The sequence below is a fragment of the Natator depressus genome, chromosome 4 (genome assembly GCF_965152275.1).
Source record: "Natator depressus isolate rNatDep1 chromosome 4, rNatDep2.hap1, whole genome shotgun sequence".
Taxonomy (NCBI): Eukaryota; Metazoa; Chordata; order Testudines; family Cheloniidae; genus Natator; species Natator depressus.
The window spans coordinates 112,750,571-112,771,502 of NC_134237.1; the positions used below are offsets into that span (position 1 = coordinate 112,750,571).

Genomic DNA, 20,932 nt, shown 5'->3' on the forward strand with positions numbered 1-20,932 from the left:
CACCACAGATCCGACACCTTTGTGCACATTACTCGTTTTAGCAGCAAGAGTAATCTTCATAGTTTTTATATGCATATGATGGTGCCATGGGCAGGAAGTGTATGTACAAAAGGAAGTCTGTGCACAAAACCATGCAGATCTCACCTCTGCTCTCATAATACCCTTTTGAAGCTCCTGTTGTAAAGCTTTTCTGGTTTTAGAGGGGCCAGGACTGTGATGAAAAATTTCCACCTTACATTCCCTCTAGTAGACATGAATTTTCTTGTGCCTATATCTAGCATTCTGCCCGAATTTGGTCCTCTGTTTAAAAAGAGTTAAGATTATAAAATGAGCTGTTTTTCTTGAATTGTTCTGAAATGCATATTTTTGATACCTGTGGTTTCCTACCGAGGATGAAGCTTTAAAAATATATTGTGTAGGTTACTGAGTTTTTGAGCTATCAATTTCCGGTTTTCTGTAAAAGTAATTTCTAGATATTTTCATGGTTTTGTGGGAGAAAGAGGAAAAGTAATAGCTTTCTAAAATGCTAAAATATGGCACTAGCTATTATTACTCTGCCTTAACAATTCTTCTAATACGGTATCTGATTTGTTACTATGTCCTCATAAAGAAGCATCAGCATTAGAGTGTATATGACAGCAAGAAAGTAAACACATGCTTGCAATCAAATTAATGTATTTCATCTGTCTTCAACTAATAACAATCTGTCATGCTATCTATCTGAGCAGGGGCATAAACAGTTTATTTTGTGTTTGGAATAACTTCCTGGAGGTAGTTAATGTGACATGTAGTTTGTCTGAAATGAGTATAACCAGATCAACACTCTAGATGTTTTCTTGATAACCTAAAAAATTACTGAGAAAATCTGTACTGGAACTATATTTATATTTCACTTTCAGCTTCCTTAAGTCAGACGGGTGGTATACGTTTCACCAGGACTTCACTGAAAGTGTGTTCTTTTCTTGGCATCTGATACAGTTTTAGTGTGAGAAAAGGATTACAGGCATTAATAGAAATTTAAGTATAAAAGGTTGCAGTTCCCATTCTGACACTAAGATTCCATTGTTTACCTTGTAAAGGAGAGTGCATTATACTGATGCTAATTTACAAGTGTCAAGTCAAAGCTAGTTTTTTAAAAGCAGTCTCTCTCTCTCTCTCTGTAGGTGATACACAGTGTATAACCGTAATGAGAAGAAATGATTGAATACTGAAATAATGCAGCTCGGTGATTGATTAATGCATATGACTCCTGCATATGTTGTGTTTACCCTTTTATCTAAATATTGTAGATAAGTTTTGTTTTTTAAATGAAAACTTATCTTTAACCAGAAAATAACAATGTACTCAGCCCGAAAATCTTACAAAATACAACTCCTCTATTTGGCGCATCCAAATAGTTGTTAAATATAAGGGCTAATTAGTAGCTCCCAGACTTAGCTGGGGAACAATAGGACACAGAGTAATAGACTCAGGCAGAAGAGAGCTATAACTTTGGGATGCTGGGAAATACAAGAGGAGGGACTGTATCTGGCCAGGACTTTGGGCCCTGCCAGTCAGCAGCCTGGTAGGACATTGCTAGAGAGCATGCCACTAAACCTATTAAACAAGTGTAGTAAATCCTGTTGCCAAGCATATATCTCCTAATACCCCAGTGGCATCATGCCTTAAGGCATGATATATTAAAGCACTTCTGCTATGGTGGTGCCCCTCCTTTTCCCTAGTGCATCAATACCTAAGCACAACAAAACTTGAACCTTACGTATCTGAGGTGAAGTTAAAATGACTGTAGTGTTTGAACTACATTGTTTCCCCATACAAACCAGTATGAAGACAATTCACTTAATCAGTTTATTGCATGATTAAGATGCTTGAGTTAAAAATGTCTAGTGAAAAAGGCCATCTGACACTATAGTAAGCAAATAAGATGAAAAAGAGAAAATGTTATATACTGGCCATTTATATAATGACCCAGGAGTATTTTAGAAGAGAAAATATGTACATAATATTAAGCACGTGAAAATAAAATTAATATATTATTAGCACATTTTACTTGTCATGTCTGTGTGGGCTAATTGTGATAGCTCATTGTTTATACTTTGTGTAATTTTATAACTTGTATGAACAGCTGCAAATACTTTTCAGAAAGTTTTATATTTCATTTTCCACAACATACTCTATAAAAGAATATACTTATAAGCAGGGCTATAGATTAATAAGAATGTGTATTCATAACTTAAATTACCCTTAATTACAGTTAAATATGAAATTGTGAAATTGTCCATTTTTAATGATAAAATCAGATGGTTGTAAATGCATGCACATATATAGTGCATACTTATATGCCAATAATGTAACATTGATTTGTGAAAGTTTAAGCATAATATGAGAACTGTCTATTAATGATGGATGCCCTCGCAATACAGTTAGCACAACTGTACATTTTTAAAGGGGTATCCAATTTAGACTGGGGAAACCCTTGTGAAATTACCTTTGCAAATCAAATGTGTTAATGTACATGGTTTAAAAAAAATGGGTAGCTTAGCAATTAGTGGTAGATACAATACCTTGACATAAGCATAGTTCAGGTTCTCTATATGGGAGTGGTGCCATATAGGTTAGATGAATAGACTGGAGATCCATGAGAAACCCCTGCAAACCATTAAACACACACAGACACTGGTCTTGCCTAATATGCATAGTGGCTGCTCCTCTCCACTGCTCCCAGCACAAGCATCATGGCTGTTTCCTGGGCTGCCTTTAGATTGCCTTGTGAGCTGTATGCTCCTGTTCCCTCCACTGTTGTGTGGCATTCATGCAGAACTGTAACCCTGCCCTGCCCCTAATCCAGCAAACTCTTATTCCTTGTGGAGTTCTGGGTGGTAATGATGCAGAATGCTGGCAGCCACTTGGTGAGTGGAGATTACTACTATATGTAGCTACTTTCCTGGCTGTGTGGGCCTTTGAACCGTATTTCTGCGTAATTGCTTCTCTCTCTGTGGCACAGAGCCATTTGAAAGTATGTGTAATTATTTGTTTTTGTAACTTTTTTGAGTTGTTACTGTTATTCTCAGAACTTGTCATTTATCAGCCATGAGATGACTGACTGACTGTTTTTGAAATATCTTTACCATAACATATAGCATTTTACTGATTGCCCAATAAAATATCTTTTGGCACTTATTGGCCTGTCACGGTAGTTACTAGTTTTATTACAGCTCTATATAGTAAGTTACATTAAACATGTTTTATTACCAAGCCTTATTTTGAGACAATAAACATGTCCCTATTGGGACTTGGTGTCAGGTTTTTATTTGTTGAAATCAACTTCTGCTAAGCTAGTAAAATTAGTCCCTGTTTCATTTTATTGAAATCAGTGGGCTAGAGCTAATTAAACTGTTCTGATTATTAGAGTTTTGCATGTTTACAGTGGATTGGAATGTAAATGAAAGACAGTTGGTAAGTGGTCTGATGCAAACTTTTTTATTTTGGTATATTTGGGTTGCCCTCTAAATGGTGCAAATGAAATGAGTTTAAATAGTACTTTAAATTCCATAAAGACAGATGCAATCTTGTTGATTTCATACCAGTTCTCCAATTTGTCTAGGGTATTTTGAATTCCAAACCTGTCCTCCAAAGTGCTTGCAACCCCTCCCAGCTTTGGTGTCATCTTCAGATTTTGTAAGCGTACTCTCCAGTCCACTATCCAAGTCATGAATAAACATATTGACGAGTACCAGCACACATCTTATAGTAATTTCATTTAGACCACATTTCCCTAGTTTGGTTATGAGAATATCATAGTGGACAGTGTCAAAAGCCTTACTAAAATAAAGATATAATATGTCTGCTGTTTTCCTGCCCATCCAGTAGGCTATCCTGTGCCTGATATTGACTAGAAAATTGTCCATATCATGAGAGAACAGGTTATTTCTACTTACAGAATCACTGACTGCCATAATACATTCTTAAATAACTTGGTTGTGGAATCAAATCACTTGTAGAGAGAATGTAATTTTGGTTGTTGTTGTAACAATCTTACTACTTCAGTACATTCCAAACTGGTAGGTATAGAATGAGACAGTAAATGAGCAAATAATTAGTTATGGGTAAGCCTCCATGAACAATGTGGAATGTATCACAGATTGAAACTGTCCTTGGTAGTTACTGCAAACTCTTCTCTGGCTTCAGGGATCCATTTCCCACCCCCCTCCTCTCATCGCGGGGACATGGCCACCATCTAATCTTGTCTTTTAACTTGTCACTGAATGTGTTCCAGTTAGGCATTATCTTCTTCCTGCTCCAATAATTTCATTTCAGTGACTTCGGATACACTTACTCTGTGTTTTAGCTACCTGGATTAAATGTATGGATTAGCCAACCTTTACGGCTATGGATGATAGTGTCATGCTACCCACTAGGTTCATAAAATGGAAAAAAAGAAATTCAGTACATGAGAGGGAGAAACAAAGATTTTGAGAATCAACTTGACAGAGATAATCTGAGCTTCACTGGAATTCTGGAGGGCTCGGAAAGATTTGAACCTGTGGCCTTTTTCGAATCTTGTATATCCCAAAATGGGTCTGAATATACTCAATGGTAATATTGTCATTGATAGATCGCACTGTGAACACCACTGAAGTTGCCTCTTCCAAGACCAAGCGAAAATACAACTAGCAGCTAGAAAAATGAGGGAGAGTAAGATTGACAATAGCATGGTTTGGGTTTTCCATGATTCATGGTTGGCATAATAGTTTTGTGCAAACATAATTACATTTCAAACACTTGGCTATGTACCAAAGATACTAAATTCACTATTGGGTATACGTCTGCTTTGAAAATATTGGGACCCTCCATTGCACCTTCACTTCTGTATCTGCAGAAGAAGCAGGCCAGTATCTTATTCAAAGGAAGATGAGTAATAATAGTTCTAGTTACTGCCTTTTGTTTTTGTTTTCAACATGTTATGTTAAACTAAGTCAGTTACATTGCTTACTGGTTGCTAGGGACCTCCTGTTATGGATCTCACTGTAGGCACTGCTTTCCCATTTGTTATCTCTGTTATAAGCATACCCCTTTTCTTCTTCTTTCCCATGTTCTTCCTCTGTTAGCGTTCCTCTTTCTCATTTGTCTAATCTGAGATGTAGTTTATATATTGTTCTATTTTTTTGTTCTGGACACAAAGCCACATGTTATCTGAACCTTCATATAATGCCACCTACAGTACCATTCTTATATTGAAGTACAGCTGTATGCAGATAGTATGTTACATCCTTGCCCTAAAATCTGCATTGGCTTTCATGTACTTTCAGCATGGATTTTAAGGTGGTGGTGAAGTGGGACTACTTGTGTGCTTAAAGTTAGGCCTGTGCTTAAGAACCATGCTGGATAAAGGTCTTCGACCCCTTTAGGTAAACTAAGTAAAAACCAATATAGAAGTACATTGCTGAACTGAGGCCTAAATGACTTGAGCTTGGCTACCTGAAGGAACTTCTCTCTGGTGGATACCCTGGCAGTTGCAATCAGTGGAGCTGCTTGAACTGAGATCTCCTGGTTTAAAAGGGAGAAAGGGCTGCTGCAGGGCAATTTTTGTGAGGGTGCTGCCACTGACTTTGGAATTTCTTCCCTTAGACCAACAGATCCTGAATTTGTCAAAGCATGCTGTGGCACTTCTTTATTCTGTAATATTTTTGGCGGGAGAGAGAGGTTGTCACTCCTCTGGGAGTCACTGGTAGGGTTAAATGGCATCGGTGGCAGAGTCATAATGTATTAAGTAAATTTATCTTGTGTGTTCAATATTTGTACAGGTGCATAGAGTTTGGATATGCACTTTTAATAATGCATTTAAAGAAATATAATAAAATAAAATTGGAGGCTGGACTGAGGCCTCTCTAAAAATTTGGCCCATTAAGGTTGAATTAAAAAAAACAAAACCTTTCTCCCCCCACCCCAAAATAGTTCTCCAGCAGGTGTGGTGGTGTAGTTCCCTCCCACATAGCTATGTTACATCTAAAATGTGAAGACTAAAAATAGGGAAAGAAAATATTCTGTATTTTCCATCTAAAAAATTTCTTGGCACAAGCCATTTCTTGTAGTAGATTTTCTTTTCAAGAGGGAAAAAAAAAGTAGTTGCTATATTAGCTGTGCAAGGTTTTTTTTTTTTTTTTTTTTTTTAAATTGGTTACTGACTTCATTTGGGACTTATCTTAACGGTATTTGTTCTTTCTATTTTTTTGTTAAATAAGTATTCTAGCTTCAATATTATGATAAACCAGTACTATAAACATTCCTGTTAATAGCTTAGTATTTTAGTCCTCCACAAATTAATGCCTGTGGTAGATGGATGATTTTAGGCCTGTTCTTGTAAACAAGGCCTCAGTGATGTGTAAGGAAAAGCAACATGTGGCAAAAAGCTCCACATTAACCAAGGTAAGCAGCATAAATGGGGTATAGGAATCTCCTGTAAGATCAAAAATCTTGTAGAGAAAAAAATCTCCAGAGCCTACAAATTAAAGACCTCCAATATCATTTTTAAATAAAGCCTTTTATGTAGTATGAGAACATTTTTTTCAGTTGATAGTCAAATGACACTATTATGCAGACTTACTAGATTTGCAAATTTACAAGTTTTTACAAGTCAGTTGGGTCCCTTCCTCAGGAAATCAGTTTAAGTTTTTTTTTCCTGTATTGACTCAAAGAGCCTAGTTGTCCTTAAATCCTTGTGAATATATTTGCCTTATAATTTGACGGCATTGAGTCAACACCCTTATAGGGACTGTAATGCAATAAAAAGAGAAACTGTTCAATATAGCTTCCAGTTACCCTAGGATCAGATTTGGAGAAATTGGAATGTACACAATAAAACCTGTACAAGACTTGAGTTCCATGTTGTATTTTAAGCACCCAATGCGTTTCAATGAAACATATTGGGGCTTAGTTTTACCCTCAGACTTGTGTACATGGCTCCTAATAGAGACAATGGGAGCTGCTTGTATGGGCCTGAGCATGGAATTCGGGCTTTATTTTTAAATGAGTTTATTGCATTTCACAGTTCAATTTTTATTGTAATTTATTTTTTCATGTACACACAGAAATTTCAAGTAATGGGTTATTTTTCCTTTAGCAAATAATTATAAAAACAAAAGGTTGTTGTTTGTATGAGGGAAAGATTGTGTCTGTTGTAAGCATTTTCAAGGAATAACTGCTGAGACAGGTATCTAAATAAATGGGCTCCATTATAGTAATTTTTCCTTTGAACCTTTTTATAGTTGATTTGGAGCATATGCGAACAGTGAAAACTGACAAACACCAACGATTTTGCCAGGAAAATGGTTTCAGTAGCCATTTTGTGTCAGCCAAGACAGGCGATTCAGTAAGTAAGACCAATCAAATAATTATCTTTTTTTTTTTTAAAACTATAACTCTGGAATGTGATGTGGTAATTTCATTGCACTCCAACTGTCAAGCTGTCCAGAACTTCAGTCACTGCAGAGTGCACCTGCTTCGCTAGCGGAGTAGATCATCGGTATGTATGTTATAATTATGCTTTGTTAATTACAGTGACGTCTCATCTGCTTTGAAATTCCACATATTGGCTCTAATCTGTAAATGGTTTGAGATCTGGCTACCTTGCATACTGCCTCTTTGTTTCTCTATGCATAGCATGACAGCTGTGATGAGCTGAATCTCTCTTTGCTGCCAGTCCGGTCTCTAGGAGTATTGTCTTGAGGTCTGGAGACAGTATTTTCAGTAGAGGGTCCCCAGCCAATGGATACACTCCCTCTGGTGGTTCATTGAAGCTTAATTTACTTATCTTCAGAACACAGTTTAAAAATGCATTTTTGGTTAATTATTTGACTGTGAACCATACTCAGCTAGTACGTTTGGTTAGATGAGACAGGAAGAACTTTTGTGCTAACTATAACAGGCAATTTAAATAAACATGGTGTTGTATTTAACTTTTGTTACACATCTTGATGTTATGGAAATGGGCATGAAAAGCCATAAAAACAATCTCACTGTCTCCTTAGTGGAAGCCATCATATTTAATAAATGATTTACTACCCTGGCTACATAACTGAATAATAAAAAAAAACACTTTTTAATGTACAAAACAAATTATGTTTTCAAAAGGGAGTATTCAAATATTGTGGTTTAAGATCCTTATTCAAAGAACATAAAACTATAATAACATTCTAAAATTAATCTTATAGGTTTTTGATAACAGTCATCACGTAATAACCTCTAACATTTCTGTTATGAACACAGATTATCAGGGGTTTCTAAATTGGCCATAAAATTTTGTATAAAAGTCTGTGCTCCAATCACGTTGTCAGATTTAGTTAATTTTTTTAAGTGTAACTTTTTGTTTTCGAACAAACAAAACTAAACATTTTGCAATTTTAATGTCATACTCACTATAGTAGGCGCATTCTATAATATGTTTTTTCAAATAGGCAACATCTCCTTTTCAAACTGATTTGATACATTGTCAGTGATGAGCAAATTAACAGTTCTTTTTTTTGTAATTGATATAGTTAATGTTGAAATCTGTGAAAGAGCCTTTCTAGTTTTCTTTTTCACTGATCCCCAAATTACGGAAGTGTTTCATAGAATTTTTTTGAGTTTTTTAACTTGCTGGCCAGAAACATACGGATACTTGAACATAAAAGAATACATTACACAGAAGTATCTACTTCTCGTGAGCAGCTACTTATACTGTTAAAGTGAAAACTTCAACTCCATTCTTAAATCTTCCGGGTGAGTGTATTCAGTAGAGAGTTCAGTATTACTCATTTTAATTCCAGTGTAGATATGGACTACCTGAAATATATTAACTAATTCTTTTGCTACTGACAGGTTTCAGAGTAACAGCCGTGTTAGTCTGTATTCGCAAAAAGAAAAGGAGTACTTGTGGCACCTTAGAGACTAACCAATTTATTTGAGCATAAGCTCGTGAGCTATAGCTCACTTCATCGGATGCATACTGTGGAAAATATGCATCCGATGAAGTGAGCTGTAGCCCACGAAAGCTTATGCTTAAATAAATTGGTTAGTCTCTAAGGTGCCACAAGTACTCCTTTTCTTTTGCTACTGTCCCACAGTAGAACAGAGGACTTTCCAAATCTCCCAGAATCCAATCCTCTGCGAGCTGTGCTGAGAACTGGCACACCCTCTTTCCTGGGGAGGCTTGAGATAAACAAGATGAGCACAGACCAGCCTTGGGTTTTTAGGACCCTAAAAACCCAATCAGATTCTTAAAAAACAGAACTTTATTAGAAGAACAAAAAAAGATAAAAGAAACGCTGTGTAAGATTAGAATGGAAGATAATCTCACAGGCAGTCAGATTCAAAACACAGAGAATCCCTCTAGGCAAAACCTTAAGTTACAAAAAGACACACAAACAGGAATACACATTCCCTCCAGCAAAGCAAATTTCACAAGCCAAAAACAAAAGAAAATCTAACGCATTTTCTAGCTAGATTACTTACTAACTCTATAGGAGTTGAATTGCTTGCTTTCTTAATCTGTCCCCAGCAGAGGCATCACACAAACAGACAGACAAAGCCTTCCTCCCCCTCCCCCACCCACCCTGATTTGAAAGTGTCTTGTCCCCTTATTGGTCATTTTGGTCAGGTGCCAGCCAGGTTACTTGAGCTTCTTAACCCTTTACAGGTAAGAAGATTTTATAGTACTGTATCAGAGCTTCTTACCACCTTCCCTTTGTATTTATGACACCAACCAATTCAAGGACAAAAGATGTAATCTTGTAGCGTAGGCACAGCCCAAATGTCTGTCTAGGGAAAGTTTCACTTTTTAAAAGGGGTTTTATGCAATGTGTCCATCTTGTTTTATTGTCCAAGTATAGGATTCAGTGCCAGGCTGCCACATATTTTAAATGCAGCATGTTGTTAATGAGATAATGCTATTTCTTAAAAGCCATTATGGATTTAAGACACTATGCTGCAAACACTTACACATGTGTCTAACTTTAAGTGGGGAACTAATCACATGCAGAATAGGGGCCCCGGTGGTGTATGTGCTAAACCCAATTGTTCTGAGGTACAGAAACCCACATTTCTGCTGCACAATACACGAGTAAAATATTTTTCGAGCAAACATTAATGAATGCCCTTATTCATATTTTGCAACACTAACCATCATATTTGAAAGGGGTTTTGTATAAGCACTTGTTTAAACTTACGTCTCTGGAGACAAAGTAGAAGTGCTGCCTAACAATCCAGCATGCTGTTCATTCCCTTATATCATTGCTGAATTATTTTAAACAGCATTGAATTTACCAGATGAAGTTATTTTCAGATCTGTTTTGCACAGGTCATATTTTTGCATATCTCATTGTTTACAGTTCAGGAAAGGTTTGATATATTTAAAAGTAACTTGAGGATGTCTGTTTTTAATCATTTAAGCTCTATTTTTTTATGTAGGTCTTCCTGTGTTTTCAGAGAATTACTGCTGACATCCTTGGCATCAAATTAAACAAAGCAGAAATGGAACAATCACAGGTGATTGTCCTGCATACCTTGCTTTTATTAGATATTTTCTTGGTGTTTAAAAAAAATCTGAATACAAATGAATAATAAATTTTCCTTCAAGGTAAGCTGCATCCCATTTGTGCTTGAGTCAGTTGTATGCTTCTATTACAGCCTTCCGTATATATTCATTCCTTATGTGTGTAGCTTAAAAACATTTTAAACTTTGCAAAATGTGTGTCCTACTAAATTAGAAAAAAAAATTCTAAAGCTTTTTCCGGTTAAAAAATAACATAGCTATATTATATACATCCAAGTGTGTGTTTATATACCTATATATAGTTTTATTGTATCTTCAAGTTATGGTGCCTGACACACTCATTGCATTTACAGTGTGCTCAGTACTTTACATGGTACAAATGTATACTTCCAGTCCTCAAAAACACAAGTCAGAACACACTGAGAAATCCAAAAGCAGGAACAAACTTGGAGGGTTTAATTAGATAGAGATATAGTTATAGATATACAGAAACAGAGACATTGTCAAATGTACATATGCTTTCATTAAACACTAGGTATGATTTTATGGCACTTACGTCCTTATTTGTAGTTCTGTACATTTTTAAATAAAATTTATTTTAGAGAGTTATGGGTTAAAAAAAAAAGGAATTGTAGGTATAAATCTATATGGATATAAATGTTGCACATTTACATAATTGTAAACAATATCTTGTCAAAGTGGAAAAAGATGTTGCATGTGGTTCTCACAGTCAAGAAAAAAAACCCATCCATATAGTACAGTATGTTAAGGCCAGATTTTGGTTCATTCTTTGTACCCACACAACGAAGTGCCTCTATGTTGACTGCCCATCCCAAAGAGCGAAAAGCAGCCTCTTCAAAGTAACTACTCCCCACCCTACACCAGTGGGTGGATGGGGAGTGGTTGGAGTTTTGGCTCTAGAGTCTCTCATGCCAATGCATTAGGCAACTCAGTTGTACTGGCACCCTAGGTAGCGTTGCCACCTGTCCAGGTTTTCCCCGGATCATCCCTTTTTTGAGGTAGCTCCATAAAGGTGCTCAGTCTACACTGCCAGCTGTCCCATTTTATGTGCTTAGGATCATCCCAAGTGTCCTGGTCTTCTGTACCTCACAGGTTTGAATCCTAACCCCAGGGGACATGTGCTGTGCTAGGTATAGCATAGTTTTACTGGCTTCAGTAAATCATCATAGTTCCATTAATGCGACACTGATTTATATCAGATGAGAATCAAACCCATCATGTTCAAATGGCTGTGAAAAAATTGCTGCTTATTCCTTTATGAAGGGTTTGTGACATTGATTTTTAATTAGCTTCCTGGAAGTACCAATCCCAAAAAATCTTAGTTTAACACTGAAATATCTTTAAATGATCTCATTGCATTCAGCTTCTCTGTGTGTTAGGTACCTCAGTGCTGTGTTTTGTGGCTAACCCTATTAATTAGTTACCAGTGTATCGGACACTACAGGAGAATCTTGGTGGCAAAAAAGACCATCAAGAACTAACACTGCGTGTGTTTCACATCAGACAATTTGAACTTAGTGACATTCTCCAATCACGTGGGGGATTGTCTTCTGTTTCCTCTAGTTTCAATAGGGACTGAGGGTGAGAAAATAGATCCCAGCAACAGTTGTAAACTTGGTTTTCTAAGGAAGCCCTTGCCCACACTCCTAAATTGATAGCTAGGGATGTGACTATGGTGACTTCTGTATGAGCACATAGTTCAGCTGCTGCAGGCCCCTTTTGGACTATGACTGTATTTGAAAAATATGATGATCATTTTGTGTCATTCAGTGTTTGTCACATGTATAATAGGATTAATTGAGAAAAATATATTTTTCTCAATTTTTTTGTCCCCAGAATAGGAAAAGCAGTTAGTTCACATTAATGAAAGAAAACTGTTTAGGAGAAAAACTTTAAAAAGAATGTCAATCCTCTCATTAAAAACATTCCTATTTTTTCTAAATTCCATTTTTTTAAAAATAATTTCCCTTTCAGGTTGACTGTGCGCACAAACATCCAACCCAAAAGGATTTTACACACACAGTTTCATAAACCCCTGAAAATAAGGATTAAAATACAGAATCTAACTTTTATTGTATCATGATGTTATGAGATTATAATACATATATTTTTAATTTACTTATTATACTCAAAGCAATCTCTTCTGGCAGTTCAAGGGGCTGCATTTTGGCCACTGTTGACATAGTAGTTATTTAAAAAAGTCAAAAAAATTCAGTAAAATATGTTTATTAAAATTTTACCCTTTTATGGACAGCCTGCTCTCTAGTTTGCTTAAATATACAATACATCTATTTTCTAATCATATAATAAGAAAATAAGTCTTTCCCCAAGGCAATATTTACAATCTGTGTTGAAATATATAGCTAGAATTTTTTTAACAATAGAAGACCAATATATATTGTGCAGTACACACCTAACAAGTAAAGGAAAACAGCTATGAAAAACTATTGTTTGTATGCTACACAAAAATAAAAAAGATCAGAACAATGTCCTTTTGTCTTTATATATAATATGTAGTGTGAGAGAGTGAGAGAGAAAGAAAGGTGCCTGCTATTTGCTTTTCTTAGTTGCATAATGATTTATGTATAAATTCATTAAATTGGAAATCAGTTGTTCTTTAACTGTACAACATTGAAACACCGTTCTTATCTCAGATCTGCACACAGCAGTGCCAAAAGCAGCAATATATTCATTCTTTTTTGATAATCTAGGTGGGAATTCACTTTGCATAGAACTAGGAAATAGATGGTAAAGCACTGCAAATTAAAAAGAGGATATGAGAAATGAGCCAAATATTATATCAAGTTTTGTAGATTTCTAAAATAAGCGCATCAGATATTCTAAAGATCTGTACGTAATGCAAAACCAAGAATGCATAGTTTGCTATATTGGACCTATATCAACCGTAAGGCCTTTTCCCACCTCAGTATTATATTTATGGTTCGTAATTCTTCTGGCCAATTTATTGGAACTTATAGTTTCAGCCAAAGATGGTTTGTAATGTAAATTTCAGCTACTTTTCTTATCTATTATATTTGAAAAATAAATGGCTCAGCAGTCAGTCTTGGATTGGTCAGGCAGAATGAGGTAAATGGCAGAAGTAACAGCCTACATGAGGCTCCTAACTATAAGTTAAACATTGACCATGGTCCACATACTACCTTCCAGTATGAACCCAAGGTAGAGAGGAGGCAAAGCCCTGAAGTAGATAGAGCAGCAGCTCCACTGTATTGTCCCGTGATTTCAAGACACTACAAACTCTGTGGTGTTCTGACTTTGGGAGCAGAGTTGAGGGGGTAAAAGCTCTAGAGCACTTGCTGGGCCTGGCAAGGCTTCCACCTACATTGGGTCAACAGCAATTCCTGCTAATAATATAACTCCCATTGATGTTTGTTTTCCTAGATGAGCATCAGTGGGGCCCACATGAAGAAAGTAAGGGAGGAGCCTGGGGAGCTGTGTTGAGGCTAGTGCCTCCCACTGGTATCTTGAAATCTGTGGGTCTAGGAGACAAAATGCTCTGGTCGCTACACAGGATTGGAATGGGGAAGGGACAAGTCTTAACCTTGTGTTCGCAAAAGAATTGGAAGGAAATTTCATAAGAGGAAAATTGTACATTTCCTAGTCCCGGTACTGGAAAGCTCGCATGGGGTAGTACGTGGCTTCATATTTTCTAGAAGCATGGAATTGGGCTCTTGCCAGGGAGGAAGGATGATCTGGATGCTAAAGCACTGGAATGGGATTCAGGAGCTATAGGTTCTTTTCATGCTCTACCACAGATTTCCTGTGTGACCTTGGGCAAGTCCCTGAATCTCCTGTATGTCATATCTCCATCTGTAAAATGAGTATGAAACATCCGTATTTCACAAAAGCATTGTGAGAATATATTCATTAAAGTTTCTGAAGCACTCAGATTCAAGGAGCATCTGGTGAAAGTTAGGTTGCCTTTATAGCAACACAGATAATACAGTTATTTGAATTTTTAAACAAAGATCAGAACTGGGTTCTATTTTTAAAAATGTGCATTGTTTTAAATACTGCAACGATACCTTTGGAATTAGTCCAGTGAGTGGAATGCCTACTTAGGTACATTGCTAAAAAAGCAATAGAGTGGAACTGCTGCTTTACTATCCTTCTAACTCTCACAGAAATGGAGAGTATTTTTTAAATGTAATAGATCCACTTTTTGTTGTAAGTGCATATATCGAGCCCAACATTGAACTCAGACAACCACCAAAAGTGAAGAATCTGTGTGTCTGAGGAACACACACCAAAACAGAATCACGAGGTCTGAAAAGTTGTCTGATTACTTAACACTCTAAGTGTACACTTTACAAAAATAACATTGCTGACTTCCATGATTTTATGCACTAGAATCTCAGCTTTCATTAAAAAAAAAAAAGTTTCTTATCCTTATGATTATGGATAAAAACCTCAAAATGTGACTCAAGTGCATCCAGAAGGTAAATAAAAGCAACTCCAAATGTATTGTTGTTTTTTTTAAATCATAGTTTCTAAGCCAATATCATGATTTTGCAGGCTTGACACACAAGTTTTGAAGGCTTGGGTTAGACATATAAAACACTTGTGCCATGATGGAGGGAGCTTTTGGTCCCATTAAAGTCAACAGCAAAACCTTTGTTGACTTTACCTGGTACGAGACAGTCTTTTAGAATATGGTGCCTCCTAATCAAACCCATAGTCAGTCAAAGGCCAGATAAAACAAAAGTAGATAAGACTGGAACTTGGAGCATGTTTTCAAAGTCAAAGAGTTCCAAAACAAAAAATTTACACATTACATCTTATTTTCAGCCCTCAAATTCCTAACTCTTTTAAAACACAAGGGGCTGTTGAAACTTAAGGAAATGGCTCCTTTACTGATTAAATGTTTTTCTTTCAATATTTTTTACTTCCAGTCATAGTATAGAAACTGCATGAGGTACAACTTTGTTTCTGGGCATTGGCAAGAATTAACATTTTTCTAAGTGATATATGTTTTTCTCTTTAACTAAATGCCAATTTAACGTGGTAGTGCTAGTGTGCCAGCCCACTATAATAAAGTGTTTGGCATTAAGCAAGGTCTGGAATTCTGAGCACCTGCACCAAATAAACTTGTGGATCTGATTGTTGATAGAAACTGGAGCCTTGGATAATACTTCCAATCTAATATAGAGATGTCCCAAAACGCGTAATGTGTGTGTAATGGGTGTGAAGCTAGCAGGAAAAAGTGTTGCATGCTGTTTCTTCTCTTCTTATTTAGCTGAAATTCCTTTAGAAAATCCAAGTCATTTATGTTAGTCAGTCTCCTGCCACAAAGTGACTTAAACACGGGTCACTAACCTAGCTATGTTTACATGATGGGATTTAAACCAACATTGGGGGGAACAATTAATTGCTTACTGATTGCAAGGACCCTTTTTTTTCAGTCTAGCGTAGAACTTGGTATGAAGAAATTAGGTCCTGTGAGGTCAGATAACACTGTTTAATGCTGAACCCCCTACTAGCGCCTTACACAGGATTTGGCAACCCTTCCCTTGATAACATCAGGCCAGAAGTCTAGTAAATCATGACTCTTGTCCACCCGATAAGATATGAAGTTGATCAATTAAAACTTAAGCAGAGTACTTCAGCAGTTAATAAATCTAAACACTCTACCGTCTAGTTCAATTACTATTGCTTGTTTTACATATATGCTTTATTTACAGAGGTTATCTTCAGCAAACAATGTTTATATATTCATGTCCATATTAATTGATGTTTCCTTTAGAAATATAAAATTGTTTCCCCCCATTTGTGCCTCACTTGTAACAAACATATATATTTTAATTATGTAAGAATTGAAATATTAGACCAGTAGACTCAGTCCATATAGTTGCTGTCGTAGGTTCCCCCTGCTATTTTGCATTACTGTTTGATTTGTGTCTTTGTATTTTTCTCCTGTAAGCATAAATATTTTTTATTCTGAAGACTTTTCAATTAAGTTTTTTATAAAGGTTAAGAGAGGTTTGGGCAGAGGATTGATTGTTTTACTAAAAGCAAATATTTGGCAAAGAGCATTGAAGGAATTTTTTTATTAAGCCTGGGTGAAATCTTCATTTGGAGTCATTAGAATTCAACCATAAAATGCAGATGCGCACATCCCCTCTACTTTTCCTTTTGTAAGTTGTATGTCCCAGTCACTTCACTGAAGGATTGCTTCAGCAAAACTTGCAAGTGATTAAGAACAGTTGGCAAGTAAAACATGTACTAACTGAAAGCATTTGGATATGAGTTTTTATGTTTATCATTTTGGAATTGAACTACAATTCTGTAGTGGGAATGATGCATGCATATTTTTAATATAATTGTGAATAGAAGTGGATCTATGTAGCATTTACATTGATTAGAGGCAAAGAGTCTGTCCTCTTTCTCCCCCCCCCCTTTTTTTTTTTTCAAATCCCTTTTCATGTCTGAGCTGCAAAACATTTTTATTGGTTGCTTAAACTGATTATTTTGTGTTGGTTGTGGGAGAGAGCATGATTGATGATGAATCTGAGAAGCTACTCCAACTCCCGCTATAAAACTTTCTGCTAGGCATATCTGTCTCTTATTCAGCACGGGGCCTGGAAAGATATGCATTTTTGTTTTGGTTAATTGTTTTTGCTTTTGTGCTGTCATTTGTGTCATTCATTCCTTCTTTTCAGCTATTGATCTGTCTCTCCATTTTCTTTTTTGTTTTTCATTCTCCTCCTTGCTATTTGCCCATTATATTGACATGTGGTTGACAGCATGTTGTCAGGGCAGAACTAGTGAAGTATCCCGAAGAAGATAACCAACACTACAGCACTGCCAACTGTCAGAGTAAAATCTGTTCAGTGCAATAGTTCAGGTATCATGGTAAAAATCAATGTTGTTTTTATTACTTTGCTTTTCCATGAAGTAGTAAGTATGACAATGAATACCACTCTGAAATGTTCTGTACTGTATATCTATTAATAGTGAAGCAATGTTGTATATCTCTTCACAACATTTACACAGATTAAATTACATTTCAAATACTGATTAATTCCTCACAGCTCTGTAATAATATCATGTATTAATATTTTTGGGACAATTTTCAAAGCTGCATACTCAATTTGACACACAGCAACTCAAAATGGACACCGGATTCCTTATTTGAGCACTACACGTGGAATTGGGTCCTCTAGATTTGTTGTCCAGATTTGAAAACTGGGTACGCTGATTTCATGTTTGTCCTAACTGGTTACATGTCATCAATAGTAATCCAAAAATGTATCATATGGGCCAGTTAAAATGGGATGAAGTTCAAAAGTTAAAGTTTTAGGTAGTTCATTAGTGGTTTGGTAGAAGTTATTACTAATGGCAAACATGTTGATAGCAGACTGAAACTGATTTTGTACAGATATAATCTTGGATAAAATGCTCTTGTGGTTTGAATCTTTAATATACAAATACAGAATGAGATCCGCATAGAAGTTCTTTGTAAAGTACAAGGGTCGCACAACATACAGAATGCACCAAAGAACCCCCATCAAAAGTTTATTAAGTTCTTAATGAATAGATTCACTAATAGATGTGTGGAGTACATAATATGGGAGATATCTAGCTTTTATATTTGTTTTGCTCCTTAAATTTTCTGCCTATTACAACTTTGCTGAAATGTCATTTTGTTAACTCAGAATCTTGTTTTGGTTTTTAATTTCCTATGCGGGCAGCAAGAGTGAAAAATTTCCATTTCATTCTAACAATATATACCAAATTTCCAGTTAAACAATAGACTGTTATTAAAAAATACCACATACAGTATTCTTATTAAACAGATACTGTTTTATTATCCACCATCAACACTTAATACAAAAAGCTTGTCTCATTAAAGAAAATACTGTTTAATGATTTTAAAGTAAGTTATGTTAATACGTACATCAGCCTTACAAAATTGTCATGAAAACTTAGCAACCAAGGCACTCTTTTCCATCTAGTGCCAAGAAATCAATATTTAGAATGAGAATGAACACCTAGACAAGTCTTACTGCATAATTTCCAGAAAAAGAGTACTACAGTGTATGTCTGTTCGTACTGATTCTTTATTAGCACAAACATATTTCATAGTAACACATCTGTGTTCTAGGGTTCATTAAAATAATTGCCGTATTAAATGTTTTTAGTAGCACTTTGAACAATGTCTGCTTCTGATATCTTGATAATCGCTGTGTTTTCTTTTATGACAGAGGGTGGTGAAGGCAGATATTGTAAACTACAGTCAAGAGCCTGTGGCAAGAACTGTTAACCCTCCTAGAAGCTCAATGTGTGCAATTCAGTGAACATATTTTTCTTTGTATTGATACCGTTGGCAGCCTTTCTTCCCTTGAACAGGCCTAGAGGTTGCCAGGATCTTTGTTTGAACAGTGACCATCACTGTAGTGCAGTTAGAGGTTTCGAAAAGTTGCTACGCCATTGTGTGTTGAAAAGCAGCAGGCATTTTGTTTTATTGGCCTAGATTCAAACAGTGGACCACACACTTTGAAAAATTAAGATATATATTTTTCTGAATTATATTCCCATAAAGCAGTGTAACTGTGTATACATATGCCCTACTATCTTTCTGACTGATGTTGAGGTAAAATTGGATTAGAATTCCTGTATTCAAAATAGTTTTAAAGGCATTACTGCTGTAAGGTATTTTGCCAAGGCATTTTGTCTTTTTTTCCTGTGATCTAAACTGACACTCAGCAAAATGTAACTTGGAGAAGCTATTGTCATATTATCATTTGAACCAGTAATATATTTTCTGTAGGAATAATTTGGAAGATACTCCATTGTTATATAGTGCAAAAATGTATAAACTGTATCTAATGAGGAACAGTCCTTGAAATAAAGCTACAATAAGAACATACTTTTTTTTTTTTTGTTGAAAGGACCCAAATTGTCCCCATTGCTACCTGCAAGATGCCAGTAATGAATATTAGTGTACCATATCAATGTCCTTTTTTTTGTTTGATGCGGTGCATGTATGTGTTCATGAATTTGGATGAACCTCAGTCAGCAGTTTGGTCTGTTTATGATGAGCGATGTATTCAGCATTCATTAGAAACTGTTGATGAATCAATTAGGATCAGTCATTTTTAGTTCGTTCATAATCCCCCAGGGATGTTATGCACCTTGGCAGGATGGGCTGGATTGGGTTTGGCCTGGCACTTCTTTCTTTCCCTATGACCCAATCTCAACAGCAATTCTTGCCAATACAGTTCAGAGTAAAAGCCACAAATAAAAAGTTAAGTCACCCAGTCTTATCCTCTCTGTGACCAACAAATTTCTTCTCTGCTCCAATGAATATTACTTATTTCTGGAGAGTCTCTTTCCGACATAGTGTACTCTGGGGCACATCTGAATTGCAAGCCCAAGAAGGAGGTGAGATTTAAGACAGACTACTTGGTTTCAGCAGAGAGGAGTCTTTCTTAGCCTTCTAAAGGTGGGAAAAGCCAGTAGGAATCCTGTTTACTGTCACAGGGAGAACATGATAAGAGAGGAGGTGGGCAGGTAATTGGAGAGGAAATGAGGCAAGTAATGGGAGTGGACAATCCCAGTGTTTTGCAACCAGTGTGTGAAAGACGAGATTCCAAAAGAGAGTTACAAATGGCATGAATGTGGTGTCTGGTGTGTCTGTTGTTTTGGCTTTTTGGGGGGGCTCACTGTATTATTTTGAAACTGATCAATATGCAGTGTGAATGGTAGTTTTAACTGGATGGTAGAAAACTAAAAAGGGCTGTGATTTATTATTTCTGAGTGCTCACAAGTGTGCTAGGCACTTCACAGGAACAAGCTGAGGCCAGTCCCCGCCTTAAAGAGTACACAACCAAACAGGTAGATTTTCAGCATAAGCACGCTCTATTTCGGGTCAAATTGAATAGAGATTGTTTGTTTTCTGGGCTGGAGAGGGGCAGGTTGGGAAGCTCAGTCCTGTTTCCCCCAACAAATGTACATTTGAGGTTGTACCATCATAGTATGATGTGGATGCTGAAAGGAGCTTTTGTTTAATTGTCCTCCTTTACAAAAATATTAGGTTTGTTTTAAATCATGGTCTATCTAGTTACTAACCCCATAACTTCTGGGTTTCCATATCACTTGCTGCTCAATTAAGGAAGGATGAAGAATGGTCATATGGCTGAAGCACAAGACTGGGAACCAGGAGATCTGGGTTTAATTCAGTCTACCACAAACATTCTGTGTGGATTTGGACAAGTTTTTGATGTTTCGTTTGTTGAATTAATGTATCATTTTGTCCTGCTGTTTCCTATCTGTAAAGTGGGATTAATATTTCAAAGTGGCTTCTTCGTATTCCCACCTTTGGGATGCCCCTCTCTGAATGGTTTCAAAGCTTTCTGGAAA

The 20,932-nt window shown here is 36.3% G+C and overlaps 1 protein-coding gene across 3 annotated transcripts in view; it reads left to right on the top strand.

Annotated features, from left to right (window-relative positions):
- RAB28 (RAB28, member RAS oncogene family) overlaps positions 1 to 19,845 on the top strand; it is an 89,206-nt gene extending 69,361 nt beyond the window's left edge. Inside the window, exons 5-8 of one of the 3 annotated variants that reach the window (XM_074951670.1) lie at positions 7,266 to 7,369; positions 10,444 to 10,521; positions 17,314 to 17,414; positions 18,775 to 19,845. In XM_074951670.1, the coding sequence (XP_074807771.1) occupies positions 7,266 to 7,369; positions 10,444 to 10,521; positions 17,314 to 17,409 (278 nt within the window). In that variant the 3' untranslated portion in view covers positions 17,410 to 17,414; positions 18,775 to 19,845. Of the gene's footprint in view, positions 1 to 7,265; positions 7,370 to 10,443; positions 10,522 to 13,951; positions 14,273 to 17,313; positions 17,415 to 18,774 lie in introns of those variants that run through there. The other 2 variants (XM_074951671.1, XM_074951672.1) reach the window with 2 other exon arrangements.
- Positions 19,846 to 20,932: the final 1,087 nt, after the last annotated feature.